At 36.3% G+C, this 13,554-nt stretch overlaps 1 protein-coding gene across 29 annotated transcripts in view; it reads right to left on the bottom strand.

The window, feature by feature from the left end:
• Positions 1–13,554, bottom strand: part of NFIB (nuclear factor I B) — a 444,635-nt gene that overhangs the window by 83,296 nt on the left and 347,785 nt on the right. For 28 of the 29 annotated variants that reach the window (XM_031933965.1, XM_031933966.1, XM_031933968.1 and 25 more), the window contains one exon: positions 12,682–12,735. The exons of the other annotated variant lie outside the window; for it this stretch is intronic. In XM_031933965.1, coding sequence (XP_031789825.1) covers positions 12,682–12,735 — 54 coding nt within the window. The remainder of the gene's footprint in view (positions 1–12,681; positions 12,736–13,554) is intronic. 29 annotated transcript variants of the gene reach the window in all.

Below are 13,554 nucleotides of genomic sequence, written 5' to 3'. Positions count from 1 at the left end.
CTGTATCAGTGCTTATTTCCATAGTGTCAGTAATGTTTCTCACTCCTCCGATGCAATTTTAACGCTGTGAAAGCAATTTAGTTTTTCTTGATATTCTTCCTTATCTCACATAATACCATATTTATTGAAGCTATTCTTTTGTAAGTTCACTTTTCATATAAGTCTTCTGAGTAATCAAAGTGTTTTCTCTGGAATTTTTTTCTAGTTTTTTATTTTCAAAGATATGTCCTTGCAGATCTTGATCATATCCCATTTCCCTTGTTCCTCCGTATTTTCTCACCAAGGGCATATTGTTGTGTGTGTGTGTGGATTTTCCCCCCTTTTAAACATACTCAGTAATGTAAACTAATTGGAAGTGACAGAAAACAGATCAATAAGTCATCTGAAGATGAGGGTAAAGGAAAGAATGAATTTCAAAGCAGTCAGAGGAAACTTTTGAGATTAGTGGAAAGGTCATCATCCTTGAGTGTGGTGCTGATTTAATGAGTATATGCATACGTCAAAACTGGCTGGGTGGGGTGGCTCATGCCTGTAATCCCAGCACTCTACAAGGCCGAGGCAGGTGGATAACTTGAGTCCAGGAGTTTGAGACCAGCCTGGGCAACATGGCGAAACCTGTGTCTACTAAAAATACATAGCATGGTAGTATGCACCTGTAGTGCCAGCTGCTCAGGAGGCTGAGGCACAAGAATTGCTTAAACCCAGGAAGCAGGGGTTGCAGTGAGCCAAGATCACACCACTGCAATCCAGACTGGGCAACGGAGTGAGATGCTGTCTCAACAAAACAAAACAAACAAACACACATGTCAAAACTCATCTAATGCAACATGTCAAAACTCATCTATGCAATTTATTGTATGCTATTATACCTCAATAAAGTTAGCAAGTGACCTATAAAGAATGGTTTCCAAATTTTCAAAAAGTGCTATTTCTACAGCACAAAAAGAATCACAAGTGAATCAGAAACATTCAGTGTAATCAGGAACATTTTTGAAGGTATGAATTACAACAATCAGGTATTTTTTTGCAGCTTCTAGAAAGTTATCTTACCAGGTTCCTCATTCATGGTCAAGTGAACTCTAACTACATTATAGTATATTCCCTGGTAAACAAAAGCACAAAAGCAGCAACCAGGATTTCTCTATAGTTTATCAAACTGGGAGAAGAGAAACTCTATCCACCTGAGACTACTATTCTGAATCAGCAATTATATTGGAGTGCTACAATTCTCAGTCAGATACCTCTCTACAAAATTCATCATCAGTATGCTACATAAGATGAGGAGTTCAGAAAAATCTTACAAATAATCATGTCTAGGATGTGGTCTACCTACAGGGCATAAGAGGATCACTGTAAGTATCTCCACAGAAGTATCTGCTTTTTCTAGGCCTAGGTCAGGTTGAGTATGGGAATGATCCCACGCACTGCAAGAACAGGTTATTTATTTAGTCTATTACTGGTCTAAGCCTCTGCTTCATAAATCTTGGACACTGTCCACAGCTAGGCATTGCCTTGGATGATAGGTATACAAAAAAGAAGAATGCAATACTCACCCAAAGGGGCTCAGAACTCATTAAGGGGAGTAGATATGAAAATAGAGATAAAACAGAGCACTAAATGCTAGTACTGTAAAACAGCACTGCAGAGAGGCTCTGAAGAAGTCTCACTGAGGAGGTGACAAGGCAGTACAAGCATTCCAGGCAGAGAAACAACATGAGCAAAGACACAAAGAAGAAGCACATGGCTAACGCTAAAGGCATGGCTCATGTGTGCAATGGACAAATCATGAAAGGTTATATTGTATGTCATGCTAACGAGCTAGGCTTAGCCTAGAGTGGAGACCTTGGAAGCATATAAGGAGGTGAATGAAATAATCAGATTTGCACATAACCACAGACCTGCAATGGATATATCAGAGGGATTAAGAAATGAGGCAAGATATCAGCTACAGAGATGAGGAAATGATTACAATGAGGTATGTGAGCTAAAGAGGCAGAGTGTAAATGTTTTTAAAGAGTTATTAAGATCCAGCATCAATTATCTTCTTTATAAAACATTTTGCCCCTCTCATCAGCGGCCTGAGCCTCTGTATTCATTCCTCTGTTCCTTCTACATTCTTTCTCCCAAAAGCTCACAGGTGCTTCCTTCTTCACCTGTCAACATTATATAAGGTAACATTATTCATGTGGGCTATTTTTGGGGTATCAATTTGGACATAAGCATAAAATGGCAGAATACTTTATCACGTCCCAACAGAAATGCTCATCTTCTAGTTCTACCCTACTTATTTAGAAAATACTGCTCTGCTTAGAAAGTACTTCAGTTCAGAAAATGACAGCAGTCCAAAGTACCAAATTTTAAAATGAAAAATCCATTGCATTGAAAACATTGCTGCAAAGTACACAATGGAGCCAACATCTTACCATTCATCATGTCACTGTTTGTTTCATGACATTAACAAGTGGAAGTGATGACTTTAATGATAAGATCAAATCTGAAAGTCAAGTGGTTTTCCTGTCTTCTTCCTGCTGAATACGCAGGAACATAGATACGTGCAAGGTATAGAGCACTGGGCAAGGGGAAGACGTGTCTAGTGGAATCAGGAATGAAAATATCACAGCAAAAACAAGAGTTTGGCCCTAGTTTTATTATATAAAATAAAATGAAAGAGGCTAACGTCCCTAAAGAGCAGAACGTAAGTCAAAAGACCCCAAAAAGATTTGTAACAACTTTGAAAACCAAAACCTGACCATTCTTTCTTAAATCCTTCTTTGATCAATGACATTATCAAGCAAAGGCTAATAAGAGTCAGCTGGGTGTGGTGGTTCACGCCTGTAATCCCAGCACTTGAGGAGGCCAGGGCGGGCAGATGACACAAGGTCAGTAGTTCAAGACCAGCCTGGCCAACACGGCGAAACCCCATCTCTCCTAAAAATACAAAACTTAGCTGGACATGGCCCATGCCTGTAGTCCCAGCTACTCAGGAGGCTGAGGCAGGAGAAATGCTTGAACCTGGGAGGCAAAAGTTGGAGTGAACCGAGATAGTGCCACTGCAGTCTGGCCTGGGCAACAGAGCAAGACTCTGTCTCAAACAAACAAACAAACAAACAACAGTCAAATTAACCTACAGAAGTACTTGTTTAAATTATTTGTTACCTAGATACGCTTTCATAGTCACACAGAAGGAAAGAAAAACTGAGATTTCAGTAGGAGATTTGCCTAAGATATTTAAATCACATCCTTTAATCCTATAAGGTAGAAAAAGATTAAAACTCAGGTAGTTAGATATATATCTACTTAATATTTTATTCTGTTTGCAATATACTACTAAAGAATTGCATGCTCTTTTTGAACATGATGCTTAAATATGCAAGTGGGAGTTGCCTTAGAGCCTGGACAGTTTAGTCCAGCAAGCTTAACTTCTGCAAAGTTCAGTGATTTTAACAAGCCTAGAGCAAGTCCACTATATTTGTGATATAAAACAATCCCAGCTTTCCATCTGTGAGGCAGAAAATGCTTTGCATTATTAAATTGTAGCTGTATGTGGCAAAAGCAGATCTTGTAAATATGGAGAGGGAAAGAATTTAAATTGAGAGGAAACTTTAGATGCAGGAGGTCACTGTAAAAGGAACATGAAGCCAAGCATGGTTGGCTCATGCCTATAATTCGAACACTTTGGGAGGCTGAGGTGGGAGGATCACTTTAGCCCAGGAGCTGGAGACCAACCTAGGCAACATAGCAAGGCTCTGTCTCTACAAAAAATTTAAAAATCAGCTGGGCATGGTGACACATGCCTGTTGTCCCAGCTACTTGAGAGGTTTGAGGTGGGAAGACTGTCTGAATCCAGGATGCAGGCTGCAATGAGCCGTGACCATGCCACTGCACTCCAGCCTGGGCAACAAGGCGAGACTCCATCAGGGCGGGGGGAAGAGGGGAGTTACATGAGATACTTGGGTAAAAGCAATCACTAAAATACTGCCCGGAGCAGCAGATACAGTCACAATCTCACCTAGAGGAATTTATGACTGAGATCTCTTTTCACATGAGGATTCTGACCCTCCCTTAAGGGGAACCTAGACATTTAACTAAGAAAAATACAGGTTATAACAATAGCCTTTAAAATTTAGCAAATTACAACCTATTTATGTGCAAGCCCTCTTGGAAGTTTTCTGGAACTACGTGAAGTATTAATTAAATGCCTACATCAATATATTACAATTTTACTTGGATTCTATGTTACCTTATGACACCATTTCAGATAACACAAGACCTTAAAATACCGTTGTAAAGTTAAGGAAAATTTGAACTAACTGCATCCCATGAATGAGTCCTTTCTCTGACAGCAATGTGAAAGGAGAGCACTGTGTTGAAATTAACTCTTCTCCCATTCTTTCTTTCTCTGACCTATATATTAATACAATTCATGAAATACAAATCTGACTTGCTGAAAAATCCCTGATGATTCACTACTTAAGAACCTATATTCTATGTCATGGCTTTAAATGGTGCTCAACATCAGACACTAAGTTCCCTTCCTTTCCCCTTCTTCCATGTGAAATGCTCTTTCCTCTCCTAGGACTATATCCACCCTATAGCCTCTTGATCATCTTTTATATCCAAACTGTTCCACGTATCTTATCATATTTCCTGGGAAGGGGTAGACATCTCTGACTCCACTATGATTGCTTCTTTAAATATAAACCTGTGTGCACACATCTCTTGCCCAGTAGGCAGTCACATTTTTTAAAGGTTTGTCTTCAATTTCAGGCAAGAAATAGTATTCAGAGGTCAAATAAGGGTAATGGTAACTGAGAGGTGAAAGTATATTCAAGAGACCTTTCTAAGCAGAATATGAATGAATATTTGGAGGATAAGGAAGAAGAAGGGTTCCTGGGAAAGAAATCAGGAGCAACTCTAACCAAGGGTGTCTGGATAGGATTCTGGTGACTCCAGGATATCTTAAAAAGGGAAAAAGCAAAAACAAAGAAAACAAAAAACCCAAGTCTGGTTAAAGAAAATAAATTTAATTTTGGAAATGTTACATTTGAGTTAACCATGAGACATCTAGGGAAACACGTCCGAAAAGTAGTTGGACACTTAGGTCTAAACCATTAGAAGAGAAAGCTATTTCAAAGGCATACATCTAGGAGAAAAAGTAAATACATTTTAAAAATCACAAGGTACTGAAAATACAGAGAATTAAAGACAAAAATCTGATTAAGAAGACAGAAGAAATCACCATACGCAATTTTTTAAAATAGGAAGGTTCCTGGATTACCAGGAAAGGTCCTGTTTTCAGAAGCATTGGCAAAGTTTTAAACACAGCATGGTCAACTAAATCCAATAAATAGGAATATGGAAGCAAGAACAGAACAGAAAGAAACCACTGGTCAAGGATTTAATAAGAATCATTTCAGTGGGGAGAAAACCTCAGGAGAAATCAAGATGGAATTTCACGGGAAATCAAGATGAGATTTTGACATCCTTCGTGTCATGTTATGAAGAAGAAGACAGCGATGAGATACTTGGTTGAAGAGGTTTGTCTGAATGAGGAGCAAAATATATATATATCTTAAAATAAGAAATAAGTTGATAGGTAGGAATCAGTGACATAAGAGGCAGAGTAAAAGGGCTAGGAAAAGTAAAGGACAGACACAGACGTTTCAATAGACACAGAAAGTTGATGGCTTCATAAAGTAGAAACACCATGGAAAGGAAAGGAGGAAAAAAAATTATACAATGTTAATACAAGCTTCTAAAAAATAAATTCTTGGTAGGAAAAAAGTAATCTCTAAAGATACATTTGTACCCTTTCTCATGTCAATACTGAGATTTATGTAACAAAAGTCACTCCACCTTTCCTTTTATGCCAATAGGCTTACAACAACATTTGCTTTCTAAAAATTACAATTCTATTTCATCATGAGACTTGAAAGCATCTGTTTCTTTTGCCTTCTTTATAAAATCTCTAACATTCTATTCTTATGCATCTTCTGTAACTTGGGTATGTCATCTTAAGCCTTTAGAGAAGAGCAGTATAAAAATTCAACACTTTTTTTTGTTTGTTTTTGAGACAGTGTCACTCTGTCACCCAAGCTGGAGTGCAATGGTATGGTCTTGGCCCACTGCAACCTCTGCCTCCTGGGTTCAAGCGATTCTCCTGCCTCAGCCTCCCAAGTAGCCGGGACTACAGGCAAGTGCCACTACATTTGGCTAATTTTTGTATTTTTAGTAGAGACGGGGTTTCACTATGTTAGCCAGGCTGCTCTCAAACTCCTGACCTTGTGATCTGCCTGCCTCAGGCTCCCAAAGTGCTGGGATTACAATTCAACACATTTCTATTTGGTTACACATCAAATGACACTTTCTGCAGGAAGCCTTCTTGATCAAACTAGCTGGAAGAGAAAGTAGAATGAAGAAACCCCTCACTTTTATCAAGCACCTGCTATCTGTCAGGTGTGCTTCCCCATCTGATCCTCACAACTGGCATGAACACAATTGACGGCACAGAGCAGTTGGCTGACTTGCTCACTCTCCTGATGACCCTTACAATCATTCAAGGAAAAATTTTAATTCCAAAGTTCATGCTCTTTTCACTCCACCATGCCACCTACAAGGGCAGGAAACAGTGTTTCACAACTTTGAACTCCTACAACACCTGCGTTGTAATACTAACATTTAGTCTTTATCTTAGTCTTTATCTTAAATATAAATACATATTCAATATATATTTCATATAATTATGTATATATTATTTTATATATTTTATGAACAAAAACATTTGGGAAAAGCAAGGTTCACGTGTAACTCACATTTTTATCTTCTCCAGTATCTAGCCAAATGTGATGCATACAATAGATGCTCAATAAATATCTGTTGGCTGAAAAATCTACCTATAACCAGCTCTTTCGGAATTGTTCATGGTTCTTGGTGTAAAATGGTGTGTATTTTACACAAGGGCAAATGGCTGTCTCTGCTTCTAATGTTGAGCTGACTCAAATGTAGTATTTAATTGTTAACTCAGCAATCATTAGCAATGAATGTTATTTGTTATCTCATAGAGTAGGTGACTGGGGAGACATGGAAAAATCTCCTTCTCTCAGGACCTTACAAGATATTCCTAAATTGGCCTGCTTTTTTTCTCTTTCACATTAAGTATTACAAATAATCAGGCTAGAAGCACTGTGGTGGCTGGGCATGGTGCCAGCTGCTATGTAGATCAACCTTTCATGAGTGGGTTGTACACAAGTTCCCATAATGTACCCTGTAAAATTATGTAGCTGAGGGCTATGCGTTCTTCTGGCTTTTTAAGAGTGATTTGTGAAAGAAACACTTCCCTCATCCTCTCTTCCTTTTCTGAACCCTATTCTAAATTTGAACATTTAAGAACTTTATTGAATGTGATGTCTCCAAACAAGTTAGAGGATAAGGAAGAAAAATGTTTCTAAAACAGAATATGTTTAAAAAAAAAAAAAAAAGTCCTTTGATTTTAGCACTGACCCATACAGACCTCATTCTCAAATTACTTAAAGGCTTTACCTACGATGTCAGGTCTTACCTGCCGTTAACTAGTTCTTTCAGCATCTTTCTCTAAATATTTTTATGAATAGAGACCCTATTTATAGTCGAATGCATACTGTCTAGTGACAAAGTTTAAAATAACCTTTTAAGTATCATGAAATAGTGCATTTTTCCTCATTAAAAATATCTTGATCCTAATGGACACAATAAACGAGGACATGAGAAGAAACAGACAAGAATTTATTAAGAAGTGAATGAGGCCGGGTGTGGTGGCTCATGCCTGTAATCCCAGCACTTTGGGAGGCTGAGGCAGGTGGATCACGAGGTTAGGAGTTCGAGACCAGCCTGGCTAACATGGTAAAACCCCATCTCTACTAAAAATAGAAAAATTAGCCAGGCACGGTGGCAGGCGCCTGTAATCCCAGCTACTCAGGAGGCTGAGGCAGGAGAAATGCTTGAACCCGGGAAGCAGAGGTTGCAGTGAGCCGAGATCGCATCACTGCACTCCAGCCTGGGCGACAGAGTGAGACTCCATCTCAAAAAAAAAAAAAAAAAACAGTGAATGAAATATGATTTGAAAAAGCCAGAGTAAATTTCTCTTTTCTTTGACTTTGACTTTAAACACTACATTTGAAGATAAAATGTGGTATGAGGTCCTCAAGGGCCTATGCAAATTTGTCTCCCTTTATGTACAGATTAAAACGTACTAAGTTTGTCCTAAATTCTAAGATTTGAAAAATCAAGCAAATATCGGCTCCAGTGATCTCAACAGATGAACAGATGACAATGAATACTGCAGATTTTGAACTAGTTTTCCTAATAATTACCTGGTTCATTTCTATTAGTTTTATGACAACCCTCTGTTGGTTTTGATTTCAGTATCTATAAAATAACATTGAAGAGAGAGCTATCTCAAAATTTTTATGACTTAAAGAATTTCTTAAGTGCAAGATAAGCACATATCTATTATTAATAGATAATCCTTCTTTGATTTACTCAATTATTTATTTAGTGTCATCCTTGTTCCAGAGAGGATATAAGGTGGCTTACTTGAGGTACACCCGACATATAATCCTACAGGTTCCTAGAGGTGTTGCCACACTACATGCATAAGTCAACACACAAAATAGCACAAGCACCTATAAAACCTACAAAGAGGAAAGTAGCATGTTAAGTCCATGTTATTCCAGGTAAGAAAGTTCTGCTTAATGTTACTAGAAGGGCCCCAAAAGTTTATATCATAAAACGTGCAAAAACTGCCCTAGGATTTAACATGTCTTTGTCACATCACCAGCCTAGAATTCCCCACAAAACTACAGCCTTCCTGAACTCCAAAATAAGACATTAGTTTGGAACTGACTTAGAAGCAAAAATCTGAATTCCAAATTGCTATGTTTTCCTTGGATTTTACCCATTCTAGCATTAGGCAAGTGATTGAGATTGGGAAATCTTAAAGATCATAGTCCAAAGAATGTAGACACACAAAATAATAAAGCAAGTCAAAGCTAATTTCCAAAGATTACAACCCAATCAATCACACATTTCCAAAAAGTAGCAGTGGAGTTTTTAATTATTAAAGGTAAAAAGAGATTCACGTCTAAATCCCAAAATTAATGGTTTACCCTCATTTGTTCCACAAGAGTTGTTTGCTATAGCCGAGAGAGGACATTTTTAGTTCTGTTGCTCAGGAGGGATTAACTTGTTAAAAGAAAAAAAAAGTTAATATAAATATGTAACTTCTGACTCTATCATAAACAAGGCAAATGTATATCGCTAGAAAAATGAAGTGCTTAGCGCGTCTCAGCCAAAATTGCAATGCCATGTCCCTAGGTGCTATCTGAGTTATAGAGAACCTTCACTATGAAAAGATTATGGTGCCCATCCCTGCCATATAACAAAGAATGCAAACAAAATATTAAGTCACAAATAGTTTAAAGAAATACCATAAAGGCTACTTAAAAGCTCTATAAAATGACAAATGACAAAAAAATTATTTAAATGTTTTATAAAATAATATCAAATATTCCTTCTTCCGAAAATGTGTTGCCTTTGTTGCTTGTGCTTAAATACTAATTCCAATACAGAAACTCAAGGTAAGAACTAAAGGCCTATCTGTAGATGTCCATACTATAGTTTGAAGAGCTTTAGGGTCACCCTTCAGAAGTTCTACGTCAGCAAGGAAGTAGTCTCAAAGTCAGACATTCAAGTCTGATGCTGGAGAAAAACCAAGCCAGAGAAGGTGTTAAGTTTGTGGGTAGGCATATGTATCTGCACTTACAGGATGATAGGATGGCATTCCACCTTCAAGTCAACAGTGGGGAACAGATTTCAAAGAGCCTATACCTCCAAAAGGGCTTGAATTTTTGCCATCTCTTCCCAAGTCGTTGGGGAATAAACACAAGAATAGATGGTAGCAATTTCCATGGGTTGCACATCTCCCAGTGGAAAACTACCAGCGAAAAGAAAGTGTTGGCATTCAAGGTGATCTTTTTTCAAAAGCTTAGCTTGTATTTGGTATAACAATTCAAGCAGCAAAGTGATTTGATTGTTTCATTGCTTGTGGTGGTAGACTGAATTTTCTCATAAATGGATCATGCCTTCTCAAGATACTGAATCTCAATTTTGGAGATTTCATATATTGGCCAAGGCCAGAATACAGAGATAAAAAGAGCTTCCTAAAGATAAATTATGTCCTAAAACACCAAATATGCTTATATTTATAAAACAAGCTTTTAATAGAAAGTATAATTTATACCAATTGACTACAAAACAAAAAACGTAATAAGTTCTAGTTGTTCACATTAAAAATTAGAAAACATTTTATATTCTAGGTTTAATTTATTTCAAAGTATTACAAAACAAACTCATAAGCTCATAAAAAATTCTTTAATAATCTCTATTGTTAAGTCCAAAACAAAATTCCTTAATAAGCCTTATGGTTGAGTTCATAGTATTACAATACACAAAACAAATTAAAATGAATATTTTACTTTCTGGATAATCAAATAAAATTCTAATTACATTCCATTCAAGTTGGATATAATGTGTATTTTATTACATTCTGGCTCTAAAAAACTAGAATTGATGTATGATTTACATATATACAATTTTCAACTAATCATAAAATGTATTTATCTGTAGCATCCCAGGTCCAGGACATAGTCTCAAAAAGGTTTGAGTTCCAAGGAAAATTTAAAAGGGAAAACAAAATTAGAGATGTTCTACCTTGATTGTTTCTGTTTGCCATGTTACATGCAAACAGAGAAATAAAGAGATACTACATTGAATGAAGCAAAAATGAAATTTTAACCAAGCTTCTTGACAAATATTGAAAAATCGAATGATGTTACGAAACTATTCAAGGATTATTTATTCAGCTCAAGTAGAGAACGGTTTTAGGTGAGTATAATTCCTTCTGTACATGTTCAGAAATGCACTTCAAACAATAACTACTATATTAATTTCAAATCAAGCTTTCCTTCAAATGCAGAAAACATATCCGTTGTTTAGTCCAAATTATAATAGCTATCAACTCTTTTTCCACCAAAGGTTCCCCTCTACTCCCACCTCATTCTTTGTAAGATGAGTAAGGAGACTTTTAAAAAATGTTCGGATAAAATTCATTTTGTCTACCATGCAACACATGGAAAATATCAGTTAATTTAACAAGAAAAAATATTTTTAAAGTTAAAAGACCCTATAAGTTAATGAAATATTCTGAACTTCAGAAAAGTTTTGACAAAATTTATTATATTCTAAATTGCCTTTTTGGAAAGATAACTAAAATAATATCAATCCTCCATTCACACCCAGCAAAATAAAATAAATTTAACTGGAAATTACATTTTAAATTGTTCATTTTTAATGTTTTGCTCTCAATGTATAGTAATATTTAAATGATTTATGAAGAAAATGACAAATCAACTTAGCATACATTTTTAAACCTGTGTTTAATTAGGACTTTTTATCTTTGAAGTGTATACTACTTTTGTCAACAATGTGATTTCGTACAATACAGAATTAATAAGTATTTGGAAAAAGATAATTTTTCTAAAATAAACAATATAGACAGGACTCAGAAAAATGCAGTCTGTTTTGATTTTGCATTTTTACTTTTATATCTACTTGCTGTATCTTTCTAAAATCATGTTAAGACAAAATTGGTCTGATATATTTTCTTGCAATTTTGGGGTTCTTCTGGTATTTCAGCCTCATATTAGCTAAGCACAACTTCAAGGAAGATCAAACGATGCAGGACCTAAAAACTAAGTCTACCTGAGGAAACTTTTCCTATTACTTCGTATGAACTTTTTGGTTTATTTTCAATGAAAAGATAGATGAGATTGTTTGGGGAGATGGGGGGCATGTGTAGCTGGTTCGGGGTTTTTGTGTTTGGTTTTGTTTTTGTTAGTTTATTCTTAGAGCACTCTTTTACTAAAGTCACCAATATAATTCACATTCTTTTAATAATGAAAAACTCCTTGTGCTAGTTTTATCTCACGAGAAAAAACACGGCTCCTAAATCAAAAGCAAAATGCTGTATGTTCAGAGCTATATGAAGACAGCCAAGTTATAAAAGCCCATTTTCAGATCTGGAACAACTTCTGAAAACAAAGAGGGTATTTGGGATACCTTACGCTACAGAAAAAAAATTCCTGCTTTCATTATTTCCTGATTCTGGAGATCCAATAAAAACCTTATGGAATAAAATGTCTTGCAAAAATCCTTCAGTGAAAACATAACCAACCACTCCCACCCCCAACCCCCTTTTAAAGTAATGAGAGTTGATAAACTATAATTACAGTATGAAAATGTTTACATTTTCTTATGAGTTTTAAAAGAAAGATTAAAAGATTCATTGGCTTTTCAAACAGCAATTATTTTAGCACCTAAAAGATACACAACTAAAATATATGCATATTTATTTTCAAAGAAACACCAACAAAAATTAAAACATTGGTGATTAGGTAAATACTGATGACGCCAATATAAAAGCATTTGCCACTGCAAAGGGCCTAAGCACAATCACATCTTGTCCCGATCATACCTGCCTGCCAGAACAAAATAGGCAGCTGACCAATTATGGGGTGTTTATCTATACAGTGGTACCTTTGTTCTCCAACAATGTCAGATTGCAAACGTCCTGGAACACATATTTACCTGGAGGATTCTTGGCAGGATCATTGTGGCTTGGACTTCCTGATTGTCCAGAATCTGTAAAGAAATCACAGAAAATGTTTTCTTTTTAATTTGTTTTGAAAGAATTTCACAATCCTCAAGGGACTTGAAAAAAAATGTTTAAGGTATAAAAATGAAGGTGAGTGCTTAAATAAAATATACTTTCCCAAGCCTTTTGATAGAAACATTTTGCTCATCCAACTAGATAAATGCATATACATTTTTCTATGTCAAAAGGAAAAGACAAGTATTGGTCTACAGTTTTCTTGGGCTAGAGCAAGGTTTTTTTGAAACAAAAGATCTGGCTACAAAGCCACTGAAGACGGTTTGAAGGTTAGGTGAGACCTGCCAGTAGCAATATGAAATAAAGCAGACATATTCTCTTAAAAATGCAATCTGAGTGTAATTAAACATGCATTTAAAAGCCTGAAAGTATGTTTTTATTCAATGAGTAAAATACACAGAAATGAGAGTCCGTTTTTCCAGGATTTCACACACAAGTACACATACCCACTCCAATAATCCCCCAACCTACTGGATCCAGGCCCAGATTTGTCTACATCCCATAATAGCAATCGATTTGCAAACACCAAGAAAAGCATAAATTACTAGGTAGAAACCAACATGGCTTTGTGGAGAGCAAATGGTTGGATCAATTTAATTTCCAACCATGACAGATGGACAGACTTTGCAGATAAGGAGGAAGAGATCAATGTCGTATATCTGAATTTCCTACCCCATATTATTTCTCATTGATGGTACAGAAAGAAACGTGGAAGATATACAACTGTTAGGTAACATGCCTTTCTGGACTGATCTGACACTGTTGTGTTTTGCTCACTCCTCTTCCCTCCT

This window comes from Piliocolobus tephrosceles, chromosome 14 (genome assembly GCF_002776525.5).
Source record: "Piliocolobus tephrosceles isolate RC106 chromosome 14, ASM277652v3, whole genome shotgun sequence".
Classification (NCBI taxonomy): Eukaryota; Metazoa; Chordata; class Mammalia; order Primates; family Cercopithecidae; genus Piliocolobus; species Piliocolobus tephrosceles.
The sequence above is the reverse complement of the archived record's forward strand: the minus strand, read 5'-3'. Positions and strand labels throughout refer to the sequence as shown.